At 49.9% G+C, this 21,215-nt stretch overlaps 1 protein-coding gene across 1 annotated transcript in view; it reads right to left on the reverse strand.

Annotated features, from left to right (window-relative positions):
• Positions 1–398: 398 nt before the first annotated feature.
• AACS (acetoacetyl-CoA synthetase) overlaps positions 399–21,215 on the reverse strand; it is a 153,003-nt gene continuing 132,186 nt past the window's right edge. Inside the window, exons 12-14 of the mRNA XM_078668027.1 lie at positions 16,992–17,050; positions 10,818–11,020; positions 399–1,621 (exon numbers count right to left, since the gene is read on the reverse strand). Coding sequence (XP_078524153.1) covers positions 1,484–1,621; positions 10,818–11,020; positions 16,992–17,050 — 400 coding nt within the window. The 3' untranslated portion in view covers positions 399–1,483. The remainder of the gene's footprint in view (positions 1,622–10,817; positions 11,021–16,991; positions 17,051–21,215) is intronic.

The following is a 21,215-nucleotide window of genomic DNA, read 5'->3' on the forward strand; positions in this document are numbered from 1 at the left end:
ATGACTCCGCCTACTGGCATGCAGGGGTAATGCTCACAAAAAAGTTTCAGTATCCAGCCTTACGCCTGGGTATAATTCTAAGGTAAGGAATCTCCGGCTAGAAGTCTCTGTAGATAAGTGTTTTCTAAAAAAAATATAACTAATTTGTTTGTTGACCATATGCAGCAACCTATTTTCCTGCAAATATCTTTCTACCAAAAACCTTGAATGATCCTTTAGTTGCAAGGCGGAGTGATCTGATACCACTGATCTGGACTTGTAATGCCACAGCTGTCTTCAGGGTGCTCCAAGGTATCCCCACTGTATCCTCTAACAGTGCGTTGAAGGTGGAGCAAGACAAAGACATAGGAGCAGCCAGCAGTCTTGAAAATCAAGAGAGGATGGACGCGGAACGCAGGAAAGAGGCACTGGGAGTGGATCTGTTTATTGCACACTGAAATTGCATCTGGACACGTAAGTGCTACAACGCTGAATAACATTGTGCATGCATCACTATCTCCCTCAAAACTTCATGAACAATATTTATCCAAATTCCAGTCAGTAAAACTCAGGCTTTGTATCTCGCAGAAAATACCTACACAGGATTTGATAAGTATGATTCCATTCAACATACTAAGCAGAGCATCCTTTGTATCCCACATTATTTACCATGCAGATCAGAAGTAAAACCCTGTACCACTCACATTCGAATACTTTAGTAAAAAATGTATATAGACGAAAAAAATAAATTGACATTTGAAATAAGCAGTATACACAATTACTATACATTCTGGAATTATGTAACAAATTTAGTATTAAATCATCAGGGTTAAGAATGGAATACAGATTCAGGAACTCACTAAAAAAGATTGAACAAACCTTACTAAGTGTAACAGAAATAGAGCTCCCCCCACAGGTAAAGGAAGATCCTTCAAGAACGCTCTCCAGCGGACAGCGCTAGACAAGCGAAGGTCCAGAGAAAAAAGCCTGCGTGTCGCGTAAAAGCACATTGTGGCCCAAACCCTTTGTTGTCATGATATATGTAAATGAGACACAAATAGAACAGACAGCAAACATTTAGAACAGCAAAATAGTATCTCAACTCAACACCAACAAATACATTTCAAAATTAAAAAGTTTTAACTTAATCATAAAAACATCCCTTGACACAATAGAAAATACACTCCGTCGCCAGGCCAGTTGAGCTAAAGCGCCAACCTGGGAACGCCGGTGCAAATTTAACCAAATAAATGCCTTTACTAAAAATGATTCCATTACGGATCACATTTTTATGGTTGCCCAGGACCTTATCCTCTACCTGAAAATGGAGCCACTGGGTTTTTATCCCAAGCGGAGCCCAGTAACAAAGTGCGAGTCTTGAGGATTTTATAAAGCATTGCACAAAATGTCTTTAAAGCGCTCCATGGGTTCCAATACTGTTGCTCTGGCGCATACTTCATTGTATACGTGGAACGTGGGGCCCTCAAGCAGGTCTTCAAAGAGCTCAGAAGTTCTGAAGCTCAGGAATATTTCTATATAGATCCAGGGATTCTGGATTGGAGAACGCTCCGCGGTGCTCCACGTCCCGTCCAGCGATGACTTGCTTCACAGCCACTTCCACCTTCTTCCCACTGATCGTGTACTGGAAAAAACACATCAAGATTAGCAGAGTCAGTACAAACATCCTGCATAATGCGTCCACAGTGGGACCATCTTACCATCAGGAGCTCCCATACATGCCAGGGACCTGCCACCCTCGCATCCAAAGGAGTGGCTATCCAATGAGGCACTCTGCTTCAGGCACCGCATCCATGTAACAACCACACACCATGAACTCCTATTTATGGCTCCACCCATAGACCATTTCCCTGGCTGAAAGGTGTGCACTATAGCACGCCTTTCAGCCAGGGAGCAGCCTTCCATCATTCCATCTATACCCCAGGGAGCCACACTGCAGTCATGTATTCCACTAAAGCAATGTTCACATTGAAGATAAATAGGAATCTTTTATCACCTGAAACGCAATCAGACTCATCGGGGGTGGCTGCAGATCTTTCTAATCTTAAGGCTGCGCCAAACATTTCAGAGCAGGCGGCAGTCAGATCTGACACGTGTTTACAAAAAACTGTCAGAGACAGGTGCAGGAATCCCCCCGGTTTGATGCTTCTGTTGCTAGTTTAAAACCATCATTGGTAAAACCTTGCTAGTGCTTGTGCAGCACCAGAACTGGCACAGCCAGTACCCTCAGACAGCCATCTTGCAATTCTATTTTTGGTATTCTGTACTGTAGAGTTACAAGATGGCCACCACAATGCTTATAGATGCATTGTGGTGGCCATTTTGGAATTCTATTTTTTCTACTGTCTAGGAAACAACTAGATGCAGCGAGGGGAGCAGAATGAGCACACATTTTCATTGAATGCTAAAAGTAAAATGCTATAGAAATTGCAAAAGGATAAAATAGTGTTCTAACTTCAGCGATGAAAGGATACACCTCATTCAATGACAAGACTATGGTTAAGCAGCAATTATCCCTGGGCAGCACAAGGACAAGAAAAAGAAAGCCACAGAATTTGGAGCAACAAATTGGAATGGATAAATAAGCCATCCAATTATGGGCAAGAGCCTAACCCAAACCCATCTAAGTACACCTTAAAGTATTGTATAGAATGCAGTCTGTATCACAGCAAAAAGGGAATACACAACCCAAAATTGCATAGATATAAGGAAGAAAACTGGTAAGCTTGAATATCTCTCTTACACACTATTACAAGGCATCAATAAAAATAACTTACACAGGCAGTCAAATAAAGAATTCATCTTTCAGACAATCTCATTTTCTGAATCCTAAGTATTTAACACTCAGCCAGCCACCTTCACCCTCAACTTTATGCCTCACTAAGGAAGGCACCCACAATCTTTGCGGCAACAAGTTCTGATATATTCCCTTATTCCCCTTCTAATTCCACCTTGGATGTTGTTCATTTGTATAACCAATTGTACATTTGTATTTTTTGTAAGTTTATGAAAATAAATTCACCCTTTGTATTGTAATTGTAATTCCTTCGACAAACGTTTGAAGCACATGCCCTTATATACAACTCCCTCTATCTACCCCTCCCTTCTTTTGCAAACTGATGAATGCTGCTTTTGTTGGCTCATGTTGGCTAGTATTTATTGTTGTGCCGTGGAAAGCGCTCAGCAGCCCCTCTGAGCTACATATGCTCTGCTAAAAACCCAAAAGAAACAAACAAAAAAAAGATCAGGATCATTGTTCCAAAAGAAGGAAATTCTAAAATCAACTGGGACCTACCCTTTTCATTCTGAAAGGTCAAAAGTATCACATTTCCTGGATGCCGAAGAAACGGTGCCCTACTTGTATAGCTTTCGACAACTTACCAGTATTTGTCGTAAAGACCCCATCATGGTGGGCAGCTACAGGCGCACTGTAGGGCTTCTGTGCCCCTTCTCGATCTGGAGAGAGGTGTGGTGGAACAGACCCAGAATACTGCGGTGACTTGACTGAGTGTGTGCTGAGGTCCTTCTTACCAGGCCCAGGCACCTGTATTCTTTCTCAAAATGGTACCTTTGTTACCTTTGTTACCCAGAATTGGCACACCTCTGTGTCAGCTGTAGGTCCCTGGTATAAGTCACCCCTGGTACCAAGGGCCTTGTGGCCAGAGACGGTCTCTGAGGGCTGCAGCATGTATTATGCCACCCTCAGAGACCCCTCACCGTACCACCCCCACTCTGCCAATACAGACTGGGTGTTTTGGTGCAGACCAAACTAAAGCGTCAACATGGCACACATCCCTGTGTTCCACACCCACCAACACTGCCTGTGGCATTGGTAAGTCCCCCCTCAAGCAGGCCTTACAGGCCTAAAGGCTGGGTGTGCCATACCCAGGTGAGGGCATAGCTGCATGAGCAATATGCCCCTACAGTGCCTGTGCCATTCACAGATACGGTAAGCGCAGTGGGTCATTTTGAGCGCATGGGCCCGGACTTTGTCAACACGAACTTCACAGCTTCATGACGGCTTTACCGAAATCTGGGAATTTTGATTTCAAACTTCTCAGCACATTAAACCCACACGGATGCCAGTGGGGGATTTAATGAAAAATGCACACAGAGGGCATCTTAGAGATATCCCTGAAAAATGACCAACCCTGGTGCGGTTCCTGACTGGCTCCCAGCCTTCTGCCACCACCAGACAGGTTTCTGGATCCCTGGGATGAGAGCTGTCCGCTCTCTGGGTCTGGAACAAAGCACATCCTGGGCACTGATGTCACTCCTCCCCCAGGATGGGCAGGGTCCACGAAGAGGGACCTTCAAAGATCAGCTGCCTTTGTTAGCTACCCCAGCCTTTTGCTGCTTCCTGCAACTGGCTCCCACTGGTTCTGACCCCCATTTTGTCACAAGAACCGGCACCTTTGCCAAACTGACTCCTCAGGTGAGGGAGGCAGGGTGAATCCTACATCTCGGTCCCCACCATCTTTTAGATGGGGGACCCTTCCAATCAGGAAAAGGCTTATGCCCCCCTACCACTGGAGGGTTGCATACTAAGGGGGGTAGACACCCCAGGGAAGGGACCCATTGGTCCCAACCTGCACACCCCTGTAACACCCCTGAATCTAGTATTTAGGGGCACCCCCGAATCTTGCCTCTTCAGATTCGACGTGACAAGAAGACACTGGAATTGTCTAACACCAACCCAAGCCAGGACTCAAGATGCAGCCGTATCGGCGAGTCCCCACTATTCTGCACCCGAAGCCCACGGCCCGAATGGCCCAACACCCCAGCGAGGTCCCCCCAGCAAGCCTGACCTGTTATCCAGCGTTGGACGACGTCCACCGACATTCTCCTTGACGCTTGCAGCCTCATCCTGAAGGGTCCCCCCCAACCGCGACCGGAACCGGTGAGAAGAACCCTACACAAAAAGACACTCCTGTACCCACATCTCCTGAATACCGAGGTGCCCGACCGACGGTGTCCTGGTGTCCAGGAACTCTTCATCTTCATCCTCCACTCATTGGTTCCTTTCGTCCAGTCTTCTGGCTACAGCCTGCAGTTATTTTCCACGACTGAAGTCCTCCATAGGATTGCACCGGGCTCCTGCCACCTCCTGAGCACCCTGCACCCGGCCTCCCCTGGACCGCTGGTGGCGTGAACTTGGTGCCAACCTGGGAACCCCTTTGCCCTTACCTTAACCCTAGGAGCTCAGCTCCGAGGCAGAGTGGTTTGCCTGTGAGCAGCCCCCAACCGAGGTACCTCACTGGCTAACAATGGCACCCTGCACTCAGCCGCCCTATTGCCACTGGTGGTGCCCCTTGAGTGGCAACCTGAACCTTAGGGAACCTTGGTTCTGCCCGCCAAAACTCCTAATCCAAAACCGTCTACTTTCCTGTAAACATAACAGTTTTTCTCTACACCGCCAGTGTTGTGTTAGTATCTGCTTGCATTATTCTAATTGCTTCGCTGTGATTCCTGGTTCTTAGTTGTCAACAAATAGGTTTTAACCATCTTGTTCTCGGATTAGTATATGCAGGGCATGTGACCATAAGGTGCGGGACGCTTTCAACCGCTATTTCACAGTGTGGGCAGCTTGAGGTAGTTTGGTGGGGAGGCTTCCATTTATTAGTATATTCGCGGACAGGCAGCGTACCCAATATAAACTGCATGTAGAGGGCCCTATCCCTGGGTTTCGGTATAAAATCTAGATAGGGTTCTAGGCTGGGAACCTGTTTGTGCAAGCGAAACTTGTTGGTCAGTCTACCTAGGCTGGGATTGCTGTTTTCCTGGCTGTCAATCCAAGCCCAGTAAGCGCCCTTAATGTCAGACTTATTCAACTCCCAGGCTTCTCTAAATCCCAATAACAGAAGGAGCTTTTTTATATTAGATAGCCAACTAATCTTCTGAGATCCCTCAAGATTCATGACTTCTCTTAGGCCTTTGGCGTATTTAGATAGCTCAGGTGGGCGCCAAAGGCGGGCCCAGAAGAGAAGAGGGCGTAGGGTGGGAAGATCCTTCAAAGAGCGACGTCCCAGGTCGCTCAATAATGGCTTTGTGGGTGTTCCCTGGGGGAGCGAAACCAGTTCTCTAAAAAATGTATTTTCTGCCTTTACAATTTCATCAACTTTCTCAAAGCCCCAGAGTTCAGCACCGTATAGTGCTGCACCTACGGCCTTAGCAGCATAAATCACAAGGGCGGGGCAATTGGCCTAGATATCACTCCTACAACCCACTTGTGGTTCAGGGCCATTTTATCAATATGTGGTTTCCAGCTCAATTTGTCTGAGATTCTAATTCCCAGATAGTCAAACATTTAACAAAAAAGATACCACCCCGTTAACAAAAAGAGAAAAAAAGGGTGGGAGCCCTCCCTTTTTAATATCTACATGTCGGAGTTGGGTCCACTGATCCAGCATTTCGGCTTAACATCGTATGCCGATGACACGCAGATTGTCGTAGGGGCGTATAAAGAGAAAGTCTCTCCTCTACTGCATTCTAGAAACTGTATGCAGGAAGTGAACAGCTGGATGGGCAAGCATTGTCTTAAACTCAATACGGAGAAAATCGAAATAATGATTTTCTGCACCTCCAACCAAGATGGGATTGCCTCTGGTGATCTACAGAGATGGGAGAGTTGTCTAAACCAGTGGAAAAGGCAACAAATCTTGGGATTCTAATCGATAAGAAACAAACATTCGCCCAGCAATCAAATGCTACGGTTTCCACCACTTTTTACTTGCTCAAGAAACTAAGCAAGGTTCTTCCTTATATCCCTATGGATTCTAGGAAGTCGGTGGTGACTGCACTAGTATTATCGAAATTTGATTATTGCAATGGGTTGTACCTGAATATGCAAAAACAACATCAGAAAAAACTGCAAATGGTGCAGAATGAAGCCGTAAGACTCCTCCTAAATCTGCCCAAGTACGAGTCAGTCTAGACCGAAATACGTAGACTCCACTGGCTTCCTTTAGCAAGTCGTGTGAAGTTTAAGACGCTATGCCTAGCTTGTAAGGCCTTGAACAATATGGGATTGATGTTCCTAAGGAACATTTTGTCTTGGTACTGCCCGGGTAGACAGCTTCGATCTACTGGCACCAAACTTATGATGGTTACCAGGATTCGCACCTCTAGCTGGGGGGGACGAAGCATTGGCTATGGCACTGCAAAAGCTCTGGAATACGCTTCCTATGAACATCAGGTCTGCAAGTTCATTAGCCTTATTCAGAAAGAGTCTGAAGACATGGCTATTCCTGAATTAAGACTACTTTCTAGGCGGTCACGGAATGAGGGATTCCACACAGTTGGACTAACGTTTTCGTCACCCGGTCGTTATCTGGATGTGATCAGCCACAGCATTCCCCTGAAGAAGGGCTGTTTTTCAGCCCGAAATGCATTGGGATCGTTTATTTTGGATGAAGCATGTTGATACATCATTGTGAAACTACTTTTCAAATAACTATGAAGCACTCATGAAGCTAATGAGATTGATTAAAAATGTGGACCCTTCCAAGTTTGCAGACTTTACTGTGTGATGAACTGTGTATAAACTTTAAAGACTTTTTAGTCATTTCAGTGCTGTGCACCGGGGAGCCTCCCTCCAAGCTGGGGAAGCCTTGGAGTAGTCTTCTGTTATTCACGCTGGACGGCTCAGACAGCGTTTATCTCTGGGAGCACGCCACAGACCATAACGACTGTTAACACTCGAATTTACCAAGCTGTGCAAGTCCTTCTTAACTCTTTGTCAGTTCACTATTCCTGAATTAAGGCAAGAATCTCCATGGCTTACTGTAGTTCCTAGTGCCAAGACACCTTCGGGTATTTATGCGCTTAATAAGTTATATTAACATAACAAAACCTAACAACCAGGCATACTCTATGGACCGTTATGCATTACAACCACATGGCTACAAACAACGCCTGTACACCTCCCCAAAATATTACTCTTACGGAACCGAGAGCGCTTACAGTTCAACTGTGGCACAAAAACCTCAAAACATTGGCCTGGGAAGGTAAGATCACACAGTCCACACCACTGTGGGACTCTGGCCACGTTAGGCCGGAGATTCGGCTTTGATTAACGGGTTCTGATAGGTATCTCCAGGGTTAGAGATCTCTGGAGAGGTGGAGCACTGTTTCTCGATTTTCAGCGTGAATAAGACCTAGTTGCCTCAGAGTCCTTTCGATATCTTCAGGTCTGCCACGCCTTTAATGACGGTGATCCCTAAAGGGAGGCCCTTCCGGAAGCATCCCCGTTGGAAGCCAGACTACTGGATGACTAACTGGCATGCAAATCGATCTCATTAACGTATAACGTATAAAACACGGAACCAACAATGCACCAGACGCATTGCTTCAGCTCGTCCAAACGCTGGAAGCGGATACTGGAGACATAAAGGACAAAGACTGACAGGAAACCCTAGCCTCGCCCAAAGAGGTGGCAATCAGGCTCCGAGTTCGCCTGGTGCATCTCAAGATACTGCACAGGGCCTATGTAATTTCATATGCTGACGATACTCAGCGTATGTTTACAATCGGTTCCAACATAGAAGCTGAGAAAACCTTCAGTTGAATCCTAGTAAAACTGAAGTTATGCTAATGGGGAAAGCTTCAACCATTTGGACGGATGGCCGTCTCAGCTGGGAGCTGCCCCCTTCCCCAAACAATCTGTGAAAAATCTTGGACTAAAACTTGATCAGACACTATCCATGAAAGAACACATTGCGGCCATTACTAGCTCCTGTTATTATAGCCTTCGTCTCCTATGTAAGATTTTGCGCTATCTGTCCACCAAACACCGCAGAACCCTGGACCAGGCTATGGTGATTAGTCGCCTGGACTATGGAAACGCACTGTTGGCTGAAGTAGGCGAGACGTTACTTGCTAAATTGCAAGTGATTCAAAATACCGCAGCAAGAATGATTCGGAATCGCCCGGCAGGTTCCCCTCAGATCCCTTGCTGAGAGAGCTTCACTGGTTACTAGTGAGTAAGCGATCCATCTTTAAGATCGGCTGCCTCACCTACAATGCCTTAAACGGCAAAGGCCCCTATTATCTGCAAAAGAAATTTACCAAACAGGTATCTGGTCGAAACCTCAGATCTAATTCTTTATCTCTCTTAAAGGTCCCCCGATACGTCTTAGTCACACTGGGGGCAAAGCTTCTCGTACCTAGCCCCACGGTACTGGAATCTATTGCCCTGCGTGAATGTACTTCTTATAGCATCTTCAGGAAACAATTAAAAGCCTTTCTGGTTTGAACTCATGTAGCAACTTGACTCTGGTTTCATCCATCAGCCTCCAATCACTATGGAAGCGCCGAGAAGCCCCCGGGTGAGTCGTGCGCTATAAAAATGTACATAACATAACATATATCTTGCAATACATTAGTCAAGATGGGAAAGAGGCTTGATTTGGCTTGATTGCGGGGATGTGGGGGCGAGGGCACCTTCTACCACTTACTTTGGGACTGTCCCGTAATACAGACTTATTGGACCTCAGTGGTGGCCTGTGTAAAGTGTGGGTGGAGGGGAGGCTTCCCCCTCGGAGAGGTGGTGTCTTCTGAATGTGTGGGAGGCCACAGATGTGGGTCACCCTAGGCCTCATGGTGGCCGAGAGGAACATTGAGATTATGGAGAGCAGAATCACCAGCACAGCTCAAGGGCTGGAAAGAGAGATGGACTGTTGTAAGGTGGCGGAAAGGGTCATCTACGAGAGTCGTGGTGGTCCCCGTAAGTGGGAAAAGATTTGGGGCCGCAGGAATAAATACAGGGGTGGCTTATATGCTGAGTCAGGGATGAGGTCCTCTGCAATTGCCATGTGCGGGAGTGTAGCTGCAATTGAATGTAGTGATGTAGACTTATGATGTTGTCGAGCTTTCAACTTGTGGGAAACGTGAGAGTCTGTTTCTACTATGTATGTTTATAATGACCTGATACTGCTGATTGGACTGTTATTCCTCTGTCGACAAATACTCAATAAAGAGATATGATAAGAAAATAAAAATACAAAATAATACAAAAATGTATTACAAAAAATATTGATGGACAGAATGCTGAACAATGTCATACATTCACCCCAGTACAGAGGTCTGGGCCTAAATCCATCGGTTTTTGCTCACCATGCCATTCCCGTTTGAACCCAGCCATATGCAAATCAATGTTGACCCTTCGCCCATTGGGAACAGTCCAGCCCGAACTGCCAAGCCAGGTCCTCCCTGTACTGGAAACAAGCATCCAAGGACCGGTTTCAGGGTTTCACCCCTCATCAGCAAGGATAGCTTGAATCCAGCAGCATGGAGAGCACGAGACTCACGTCTGAGCATAACTGTCCCACTCGGGGTGATAAATGCAAAAAGAACAACTGATGGACAGAATGCTAAACAATGTCAAACATTCACCCCAGAATGTTTGTTTCCGGTCCACGGAGGACCCAGCTTGGCAGTTCAGGCTGGACTGTTCCATGAGGCACAGGGTCCGGACTGATTTGCATATGGTTTGGTCCAAACTGAGGGGGCGAAGTGAGCAAAAGAACGATGGATTAAACCCAGATCTCTTGACAGGGGGTGAATGTTTGATTCATTCAGCATTCCATTCATCATTTGTTGCCGCAGCACTCATTCTCAGGAGGAGACAAAATGTTGTTTTGAAGAGGAACAAATGGCAGCCGATGTGTCCTGCACTTTGGCTACTGCTTTACAAGGTAATTTTTAAAGTAACTTTACTGATTTGACGTCGCAATCATCTAGCACTCTAACCAGATTTTAAGAACTTCCACTGTGAGATTTGTTGTTCATTTACACAAAGTGCAAAGTTGGTCCAAACTCACCGGAATGCCTTTGGTTTCCAGAATAAGAGCAGGAACGTGTCGTGCTGATAGAGCCTTGCGTATCGCTTCCCTGATCCTCTTCACCAACCCTTGGCTGAACACCTCATTGGTGGCCATTTTCAGGAAAAGGATCACTCGCTCCTCGCCATCCGCCCGGTACTGAGGGACACAGAGGCTGTCCTCCACCTCCTCGAAGGCCTCAACTGAAAGATAAGAGCACAAGGAAGCAATGGGTTCAACATGCTGGGGCCAGTCTTATAGATGCATAAGAGGCATGGCACCCTACCGCCCACAACAGGGTCCATGGCAGACATTCAACTTTAAAAACATGGCGGCCACTGCGAAATGTGTCATTCATTCATTTGTTACCCTGAGACAGAATAAGTAGCACCCCAAGAGTAGCCCAGGTGACCAATACAAGACCAGGGCAACAAATTACACCTCGATGGACAGAGGAGGATGAACTGTGCACACAACGCCAAAGAGTCCACCAGTAATCCTTGGACTGAGAGTGGACTGCAGGGCTGGTCCTCAGAGCTTCAGTGAAGGGCAGGGGGCTGGGAGGGGTGTTTAGCTTCAGTGAAGGGCAGGTGGCTGGAGAGGAGTTAAGGGCATGCTGCCAGTGTCATAGTCTGGGAGTTGGACTGCAAAACCCTGCTCTCCATGATTATGAAGTGAGGGTGTTGAAAAGCTTTTCAGATCCAAGATTTCTTCGCACGCCGCATAGGGAGATGCTGGTCCATCAGCAGTGCAGGGGGGTCTACATGAGAGCCCAGACGTTGAAGAAGTCTCAGGGCCGCTTATTTGTGGCTTCTCAGAGTGCGGACCAGGCCACATTGCTGGATGCTCTGGAGATTTGAAGATATTTCACCACAGGGCAAACACCAACACACTCCTGAATCCAGTGTGATTCCTGCAGTGATTGGCGCTTCTGTGTTTTTTTTTTTACAGGGTGCCCCCCCTCGTACCTCAGTTCCCCCATCTCCTGTGAGAAGCCCCAATGTGGCACCACAAAGTGCACTCAAGATCCAGATTTCTGACATAATTACTGATGGACCAATAGAACCATAGAAGCTCTGCTCTGGCCCCTTGGCCTGGAAGCTGATTTACAACTTGCTGGACTCCAAGTAGGAGGTGAGGGATACAGCTGTGAGGACCTCCTTGGTAGAAACTGGATTAAATGAAAGAGGCGGGCACCCCCTGTCTTCATTGGCTTCTGGTGACCAGGAAGGACCTGAACCATTTGAGGAGCATCACCTGTACTCGAAGCCTTGAGCCGCGCAGTTGAGTAGGGAGACGTACGCGGCACGGTCGAACACAGCGGACAAATGGACCTGATGTTACTCATTCCATTCATATAGTGCACAAGTTAATTAAGCATTATAGAATAATTTCTAAAAACTTCTCATCTGAATACCAAGTTTACTGTCATCCAGCAATGCTCATTTCTGCTGCAGAATGGTTTACCTCGTAAAGCCACGTTTGGTCAGACCCCCACGGCCATACCTGCGTTAAGCGTACAAAAACAGCATCCTTTACCAGCTACAAGACAAGCACGTGGTCGTATTGATGCACAACTATTTCTTATTTTAACACTTTTTGACAGCTCAATGGAATCACCAATGGGTACCCCTTCTGCCCCCCCGTTTGGAAATTATTACAAGTAATGGCTAATAGCAGGGCCACCTACATTGGACAGATAGTGATTTTTAAGTTTAGGCACTCAAAAAAGAGAGTTTAGCAGAAATACGAGCAAACCACTAAAGAAGCTTCTAGCTGCATCTTCTACTAGGGCTGAATATCTATGTCAATATGGACTGAGGAATGTGCCTTTTCACACAATCCCTTCCGGTAACAGTGATCTCAATATTCTGAAAAGAGACTTTCTCTTATACTGGCAGCATCCTTTCATTATTAATGACAATATTGTAAACAAATTAGTTTGACATTGTACTGTGAGTGAAGGCAAATGAGTCGGCTTGTGTAGTGTGGCGGTCTCCTTGTGTAGTGTGTGGCGGTCTCCTTGTGTAGTGTGACCGTCTCCTCAAGTAGGGTATGGCGGTATCCTCATGTAGGGTGTGGCGGCCTCCTTGTGTAGTGTGTGGCGGTCTCCTTGTGTAGTGTGTGGCGGTCTCCTTGTGTAGTGTGTGGCGGTCTCCTTGTGTAGTGTGTGGCGGTCTCCTTGTGTAGTGTGTGGCGGTCTCCTTGTGTAGTGTGTGGCGGTCTCCTTGTGTAGTGTGACCGTCTCCTCAAGTAGGGTATGGCGGTATCCTCATGTAGGGTGTGGCGGCCTCCTTGTGTAGAGTGTGTGGCGGTCTCCTTGTGTAGTGTGTGGCGGTCTCCTTGTGTAGTGTGTGGCGGTCTCCTCGTGTAGGGTATGGCGGTATCCTCACATAGTGTGTGGCGGCCTCCTCATGTCGAGTGTGTGGCGGTCTCTTCTTGTCGAGTGTGTGGCGGTCTCCTCATGTCGTGGAGATTGTGGCAGTCTCCTAGTGAAGAGTGTGGCGGTCTCCTCATGAAGAGTGTGGCAGTCTCCTAGTGAAGAGTGTGGCAGTCTCCTAGTGAAGAGTGTGGCAGTCTCCTCGTGAAGAGTGTGGCAGTCTCCTCGTGAAGAGTGTGGCAGTCTCCTCGTGAAGAGTGTGGCAGTCTCCTCGTGAAGAGTGTGGCAGTCTCCTCGTGAAGAGTGTGGCAGTCTCCTCGTGAAGAGTGTGGCAGTCTCCTCGTGAAGAGTGTGGCAGTCTCCTCGTGAAGAGTGTGGCAGTCTCCTCGTGAAGAGTGTGGCAGTCTCCTCGTGAAGAGTGTGGCGGTCTCCTCGTGAAGAGTGTGGCGGTCTCTTCATGAAGAGTGTGGCGGTCTCCTTATGAAGAGTGTGGCAGTCTCCTTATGAAGAGTGTGGCGGTCTCCTCATGAAGAGTGTGGCGGTCTCCTCATGAAGAGTGTGGCGGTCTCCTCATGTCGAGTGTGTAGCAGACTCCTAGTGAAGAGTGTGGCAGTCAATCAATCAATCAATCAAGGACATTTATAGAGCGCACTACTTACCCGGAGGGTCTCAAGGCGCTAGGGGGGGGGGGTGCTGCTACTGCTCGAACAGCCAGGTTTTGAGCTTCTTCCTGAAGGAGAGGTGGTCTTGGGTCAGGCGCAGGTCGGTCGGGAGGGAGTTCCAGGTCTTGGCGGCCAGGTGGGAGAAGGACCTTCCTCCTGTTGTCGTTCTTTGGATGCGGGGGACGGCGGCGAAGGCGTGACTGGCTGATCGGAGGTGGCGTTTGGGAGCGTAGAAGTTGATGCGGTTGTTGAGGTAGCTCGGGCCTAGATCGTGTAGGCCTTTGTGTGCGTGGGTGAGGAGACGGAAGGTGATTCTCTTGTTGACGGGGAGCCAGTGCAGGTCTCTCAGATGTCCGGAGATGTGGCTGCTTCGGGGGATGTCGAGGATGAGTCTTGCTGAGGCGTTCTGGATCCGCTGGAGTCTCTTCTGGAGCTTGGCGGTGGTTCCGGCGTAGAGGGCGTTGCCGTAGTCCAGTCGGCTGGTGACGAGGGCCTGGGTGACCGTCTTCCTGGTCTCGGTGGGGATCCACCGGAAGATCTTCCGTAGCATGCGCAGGATGTTGAAGCATGACGAGGAGACGGCGTTTACTTGTCTGGTCATGGAGAGGGAGGAGTCCAGGATGAAGCCCAGGTTGCGTGCGTGGTCTGTCGGTTTGGGTGCGGTGCCCAGGGCGGGGGGCCACCAGGAGTCGTCCCAGGCGGAGGGCGAGGAGCCCAGGATGAGGACTTCCGTCTTGTCTGAGTTCAGTTTGAGGCGGCTGGTCGTCATCCACTCGGCTACATCTTTCATCCCTTCGTGAAGGTTGGCTCTGGAAGCGGCGGGGTCGTTGGTCAGGGAGAGGATCAGCTGGGTGTCATCGGCGTAGGAGATGATGTTCAGGTTGTGTTGGCGTGCGATGGGCGTGAGGGGGCTCATGTAGACGTTGAAGAGGGTGGGGCTCAGCGAGGATCCTTGAGGGACGCCGCAGATGACTTCGGTGGCCTCTGACTTGTACGGTGGTAGACGGACTCTCTGTGTTCTTCCGTCGAGGAAGGAGACAAACCATTCCAGTGCCTTCTCCTGAATTCCGACGCTGCTGAGGCGCTGCACTAGGGTGCGGTGGCAGACAGTGTCGAATGCCGCGGAGAGGTCTAGGAGGATGAGGGCCGCTGTTTCTCCGTTGTCCATCAGGGCTCGGATGTCATCGGTGGCAGCGATGAGGGCGGTCTCGGTGCTGTGGTTGGCTCGGAAGCCAGACTGTGAGGGGTCGAGGGATCCATTCGTCTCGAGGAAGGCGGCCAGCTGTTTGTTGACGGTCTTCTCGATGACTTTGGCTGGAAACGGGAGGAGCGAGATGGGGCGGTAGTTCTTGAGTTCGGTGGGGTCCGCTGTTGTTTTCTTTAGTAGAGCGCTGAGTTCGGCGTGCTTCCAGCTCTCCGGGAAGGTGGCGGTGTCGAAGGAGGTGTTGATGATGTCCCGCAGGTGGGGTGCGATGACAGCGTCGGCCTTGTTGAAGACGTGGTGAGGGCAGGGGTCGGTCGGAGATCCGGAGTGGATGGAGTTCATCATGCGGACGGTGTCATCGGTGCTGATCGGAGTCCAGGCGCGGAGGGTGGTGGTGGGCGGCGTTGCAGCGGTCGTTGTGTGCGATGGTCGAATGCTGAAGCTGTTGTGTATGTCCGCGATCTTGTTGTGGAAGTAGGAGGCGAGGGAATTGCAGAGGTCTTGCGATGGGGTGATGTCGTTGTTTCCGGCGTTGGGGTTGGAGAGCTCTTTCACGATGTTGAAGAGTTCCTTGCAGTTGTGTGAGTTGTTGTCCAGTCGGTCCTTGAATGCAGTTTTCTTGGTGGCGCGGATCAGTTGGTGGTGCTTCCGGGTGGCAAGCTTGAGGGTGGTCATGTTGTCCGGTGTTTGTTCCCTTCTCCAGACTTTCTCGAGGGCTCGGCAGTTCTTCTTGGAGCTCTTGAGTTCGTCGGTGAACCATGGGGCTTTCTTGCTGCCGGGTCTGCTGGGCGGGGTCTCCTCGTGAAGAGTGCGGCAGTCTCCTAGTGTAGAGTGTGGTGGTCTCCTCACGTAGAGAATGGCCTAGAGCCCCCAACCGAGTCCGCGGGGCCCGAAGGCACGCCGGCGGAGTCGGGCTGCCCAAAGATGGTGGGGATGGCTTCGTAAAAGCTACAAAGTTGTGCAGGGGTTGCTCTGGCTCCCGGAAAGGGTGGGAAGCTCGGAGCCGACCCAGCTGGCTCTGCAGGCAGCACCACAGACCGAGCACCATTCTCCTCCCGCGTCGTGTCGGCTGACGGACGAGGAGAATGCGAAGAGCGACGATGCTTCTTTGCCTTCTTTTTGTGCTTCCACTAACCCGATGACGAGTGGTGGTGACGTCTCTGCGACCGGTCCCGTGACCTCCCACTTGAACGGGACCTCGTGTGGTGCAGAATGGACCATGACTTTGGCACATGGTCGCACTCCAGGCACCAAATGCACACAAGGTGCGGGTTCGTAACAGACATCAGTTTGTAACAGGAGTCACAAGCCTTGAAGCCGGTTTGACGTGGCATCCCCAGTGCACTAGGAGTCAAGACGAGTCCAAAAAAAAAAGTCGACAAAAGTCGCAAAATAACAGTCAAAAAGTGACAGTATGTACCTCTCTTTCCGGATCTGCGCTGGCTGGCGCAGAAAAAGAAAAAGAACTGACGTCAGAACGCGAGGGCGGCGTCTAATTGGATACTGTGACGTCATCCCGGCCACCATGACGCAGACAAAGAACGCAAAGTCGACCAACACCACCTATCGAGGCGCAGGGGTACTGCTATGAAAACATTTTTCGGGATCCAGTCTGATGCCTGGGGGTAATTCTAAGGTAAGGAATCTATAGCTAATAGTCTGTTTCAGATTTTGTTTTTACATTGGAAGACTGTATGTGTAGCAGCATCTAGCAGCCGAACCATGAGGAGAGCTTGTAGTAACCAGAGTTGCGTGTTAACTGAGAAAAACAATTTAAAAAATAAGGAAATATCTAAAGTAAAAGTTAAACAAGAAATGAAAGAAAGAGAAATACCCATGGTTTTGCCATGTCATAAAACACCTTGCAACAGAGAGTAAACGTACTCTAGACAGACAAATAACTGCACAGGTAAACAGTGAGCACCTACCAATGTTGTAGATTTCAGCGCTGCCGAAGCGCACCCCGTTTGGGTTTAGGGTGCCGTCACTGTAAGGTAAAAAAACAAGACCCGTCACATATCAGATGTGGTTCTGCAGATCCAGATCACTGGCAGATGAGGTCACCAGTCCATCAATCACTCAATTAAACCAATCAATCAATCAGCTTTTGTATAGCGCAGCGCTGTCACTCCCGGAAGGATTACTATTTTACTAAAATACTTGTGCAATGATGCGGAGGCTTCGGATCCATCCAGAGATGGGGGGGCCAGCATCTGCACACAGCAGGGGTTATTCAAGTACAAGGCCATTCCAGAAGCAAACACCCATTATTGAATTATATGTTGATAGTGAAAATAAACAGTCAATGTTCATAAACTCGAGTAGATTAAAAAATCTTACTAGTAAGCAAAGTTCAGCTTAGAGACAACGGGGTCATACCCCACAGAAACTCGCTTTCATCCCCTCTTACTATACAGCTCTGAGCGGCACGCAAGGCCTGCTGGGACCTCTTACAAAGACCCACCCCATATTCCTGTCCCCCTCGCCCTATAGTGCTCCGGGCCCCCGGCGGGCCTGCTGGGACCTCTTACAAAGACCCACCCCATATTCCTGTCCCCCTCGTCCTACAATCAGGGCCACTGGAACTTCGCTTTTTCCCTCCACTGTATTTTTTCGTAATTATGGATTTGCTGTATACTCCATCATCTGCTGCATAATGATCAGATTTTAACAAATAAAATGTTTCTAGCTCAAACGGATCCAAAGTTACTATAAACACTGCAGCGCGTGTCGCTGTGCAGTGGGGACCTGTGCGAAGGATGACGTCACCTGTCAGACGCTTGCCGCTGGATTTCAGGGTTAAAATGGAACTAATGCACAAGTTACTACTTGTGTAACGATATATCTGTAAGAGACATTAGTTAGTGATAGATTCCTTACCTTAGAATATCCCCAGGCGTCAGACTGGATCCGGAAATTTTTGCGTAGCAGTACCCTTGCGCGTCGGTAGGCGTCATCTGCGGCTCCGCGTCCGTCGTCGGCGTCGTGGGCGCCGTGATGACGTCGTCGGAGTACTTAGACGCCGCCTCCGCGTGCTGACGTCAGTTCTTAGACAAAGCTTTTCCGCGCCAGAAGCGCTGAGCCATGTTAAAAACCAACACTGGTGCCATTGAAACTAGGGCCCTCAAAGGGGACAACCCTAACCCTAGATATCGGTTCGCAGAACGGGGAGGATGGGTGGGTCGGTAAGGAATCTAATACTAACTAATGTCTCGTACAGATATATCGTTACACAAGTAGTAACTTGTGCATCTGAAAGAGACACGTTAGTGATAGATTCCTTACCTTAGAATAGATACCCCAGCAATACCAACCCCGGTGGTGGTTCTGCGAACCAATAATCACACCAGAAAGTCCCAGAGGACGGAACGGCCAAAGAAGCCATCCCTCCGGACTTGGCTGTCCAGGAAGTAGTGTCTTGCAAACGTGTGCAGTCACGCCCACGTGGCTGCCTGACAGATGTCTTGTAAGGGCACTCCCCGGCCCAGGGCAGTGGTAGTCGCCGTGGCTCGGGTGGAATGAGCCCGCAATCCAACAGGGGGCTCCTTTTTAGCCAAGGAGTAACATGCCTGGATACACAAGATGATCCACTGGGAGATGGTCCTCTTGTGCACAGCTTTCCCCTTCTTAGCGCCCACGTAACCAACAAAGAGTTGGCCATCCACCCGGAACTGGCGTGTGCGATCCAAGTAAAATGAGAGCACACGTTTTGGGTCCAGACGGTGGAGCCGCTCTTCCTCTTTAGAGGGGTGCGGAGGCGGAAAGAAGGTTGGCAAGGTGATGGACTGCCCGATGTGGAAGGCTGTGACAACCTTGGGCAGGAAAGATGGCTTAGTACGCAACACAACCTTGTCCGGATGGACAGAAAGGAAAGGTGGAGTACAAGAAAGAGCCTGGAGCTCACTCACTCTCCTGGCAGAGGTGATGGCAACCAGAAAAGCAGTCCTCAGAGTTAGAAGGCGGAGAGGACAGTTGTGAAGTGGCTCAAAGGGAGCGCACATCAGAAATGTAAGAACAAGGTTCAAGTCCCACTGAGGCATCACAAATGGAACAGGAGGGAACGTGTGTGTGATGCCCTTTAGAAATCTGTTTACAATAGGGGACTTGAACAAAGAAGGTTGATCAGGCAGCCTCAGAAAGGCTGAAAGGGCAGAAAGGTAGCCTTTGATAGTGCCCAGAGCAGAGCCCTGCTGGGCAAGAGAAAGAAGGAAGAGAAGAACCTCTGAAAGAGGGGCAGCAAGAGGATCCACAGCCTTTGCTGTGCACCATGCCACAAATCTGTTCCACCTGCAGGAGTATACCGACTTTGTGGAGGGACGCCTGGCTGCCAGAATGACGTTACAGACTTCAGGAGGCAAGTCAAATGGCCTCAACTGTCGCCGCTCAATCTCCAAGCATGGAGGTGGAGACTGGACAGGTTCGGGTGGAGGACCGTCCCCTGCTGCTGCGACAGAAGGTCCTCCTGAAGAGGCAGACGAACTGGGGGATTGACTGACATACTGAGTAGCTCTGGATACCAGTACCTTCGTGCCCAGTCCGGAGCCACAAGGATGACGCTTGATCTTCTTCAGCACTCTGGGCAGAATTGGTATAGGCGGAAAGGCGTACAACAGACCGCAACTCCACTCGCGACGAAAAGAGTCTCCGAGCGAGTGCCGCCTTGGAAATTCCAACGTGCAGAACTGATAACATTGCGCGTTCTCTTCGGTGGCGAATAGATCTAACCAAGGCTCTCCCCATCGCTGAAAGAGGTCTTGCGCCACATCCGAGTTCAAGACGCCATTCGTGATCCATCATGCACCGACGGCTGAGCTCGTCCGCCCTGGCGTTCAGAGAACCTGCCAGGTGTTGAACCACCAGGGTCACGCCCTGATGTTCCAGCCACTGCCAGAGGCGCAGAGCCTCCTGGCAAAGGGTCCACGACCCCACCCCGCCCTGTTTGTTGGAGTACCACATGGCGGTGGTGTTGTCCGTGAACACCTGCACTACACTCCCCCGGACAGAGGGGAGGAATGCTTTTAGTGCTAGACGAATGCCCGCAACTCCAAAAGGTTGATGTGGTGCCGGGCCTCCGCCGGAGACCAGAGGCCTCTGATCTCCGCCTCTCCCATGTGGCCTCCCCAGCCCCGGAGAGACGCGTCCGTCACAACTACGTGCTCCGGTTGGGGAAGGGAGAGGTATCTGCCGCTGACCCAATCGCGGTCCGTGAGCCACCACTGCAGCTGTGCCCTCCGAGATCAGGACGTGGTCAGACAGGTTGCCCTGATGCTGGGCCCACTGAAACTTCAGGTCCCACTGCAGAGCCCGCATCTGCCACCTGGCGTGATGCACCAGAAGGGTGCAGGAGGCCATCAGCCCCAGAAGCCGCAGCGTCAACCTGACCGAGACCCGGGATAAAGGCTGAAATATCGGAATCAGAGCCTGAATATCCCGGACCCGCTGTTCGGGTAGATAAACCCGAAACCGCGCCGAGTCGAGAACCGCTCCGATGAAGAGGAGCTTCTGAGAGGGGCACAGGTGTGACTTCGGCACGTTGATGGAGAACTCCAGCAAGTGCAGGAGGTCGGCCGTAGTCTGGAGGTGGCTGACGACTGTCTGGGGTGAGCCCGCCTTCAACAACCAGTCGTCGAGATAGGAGAAGACTGAAACCCCTAACCTGCGCAGATGAGCTACCACCACCGCCATCACCTTTGTGAACACCCGTGGGGCGCTGGTAAGGCCGAAGGGGAGCACGGTATACTGAAAGTGCTCGTGGCCAACCGTGAACCGCAGGTAGTGCCGGTGGGCCGGCAGGACGGGGATGTGGAAATAAGCGTCCTGCAAGTCCAACGCTACCATCCAGTCTCCTGGGTCCAGGGCAGCTAAGACCTGAGCCAGAGTCAGCATTTTGAACTTAGGTCCAAGATAGGGCGTAGGCCCCCTTTGCCCTTCTTGGGTACCAGAAGGCCCAGGAACACGCTCGATGGCCCCCTTGGCCAAGAGGGCCGTAACTTCCTCCTGCAGAAGTCGCAAATGATCCCCCGATACACGGTGGTTCTGCGGTGGCATGGCTGGAGGAGTCGCCTCGAAGGGGAGGGAGTAGTTTCTTCGGACGATCTGCAGCACCCACCTGTCCAACGTGACAGTGTGCCCGTGGAGGTGGTGATGGCGAA

Source organism: Lissotriton helveticus, chromosome 11 (genome assembly GCF_964261635.1).
Source record: "Lissotriton helveticus chromosome 11, aLisHel1.1, whole genome shotgun sequence".
Lineage (NCBI taxonomy): Eukaryota > Metazoa > Chordata > Amphibia > Caudata > Salamandridae > Lissotriton > Lissotriton helveticus.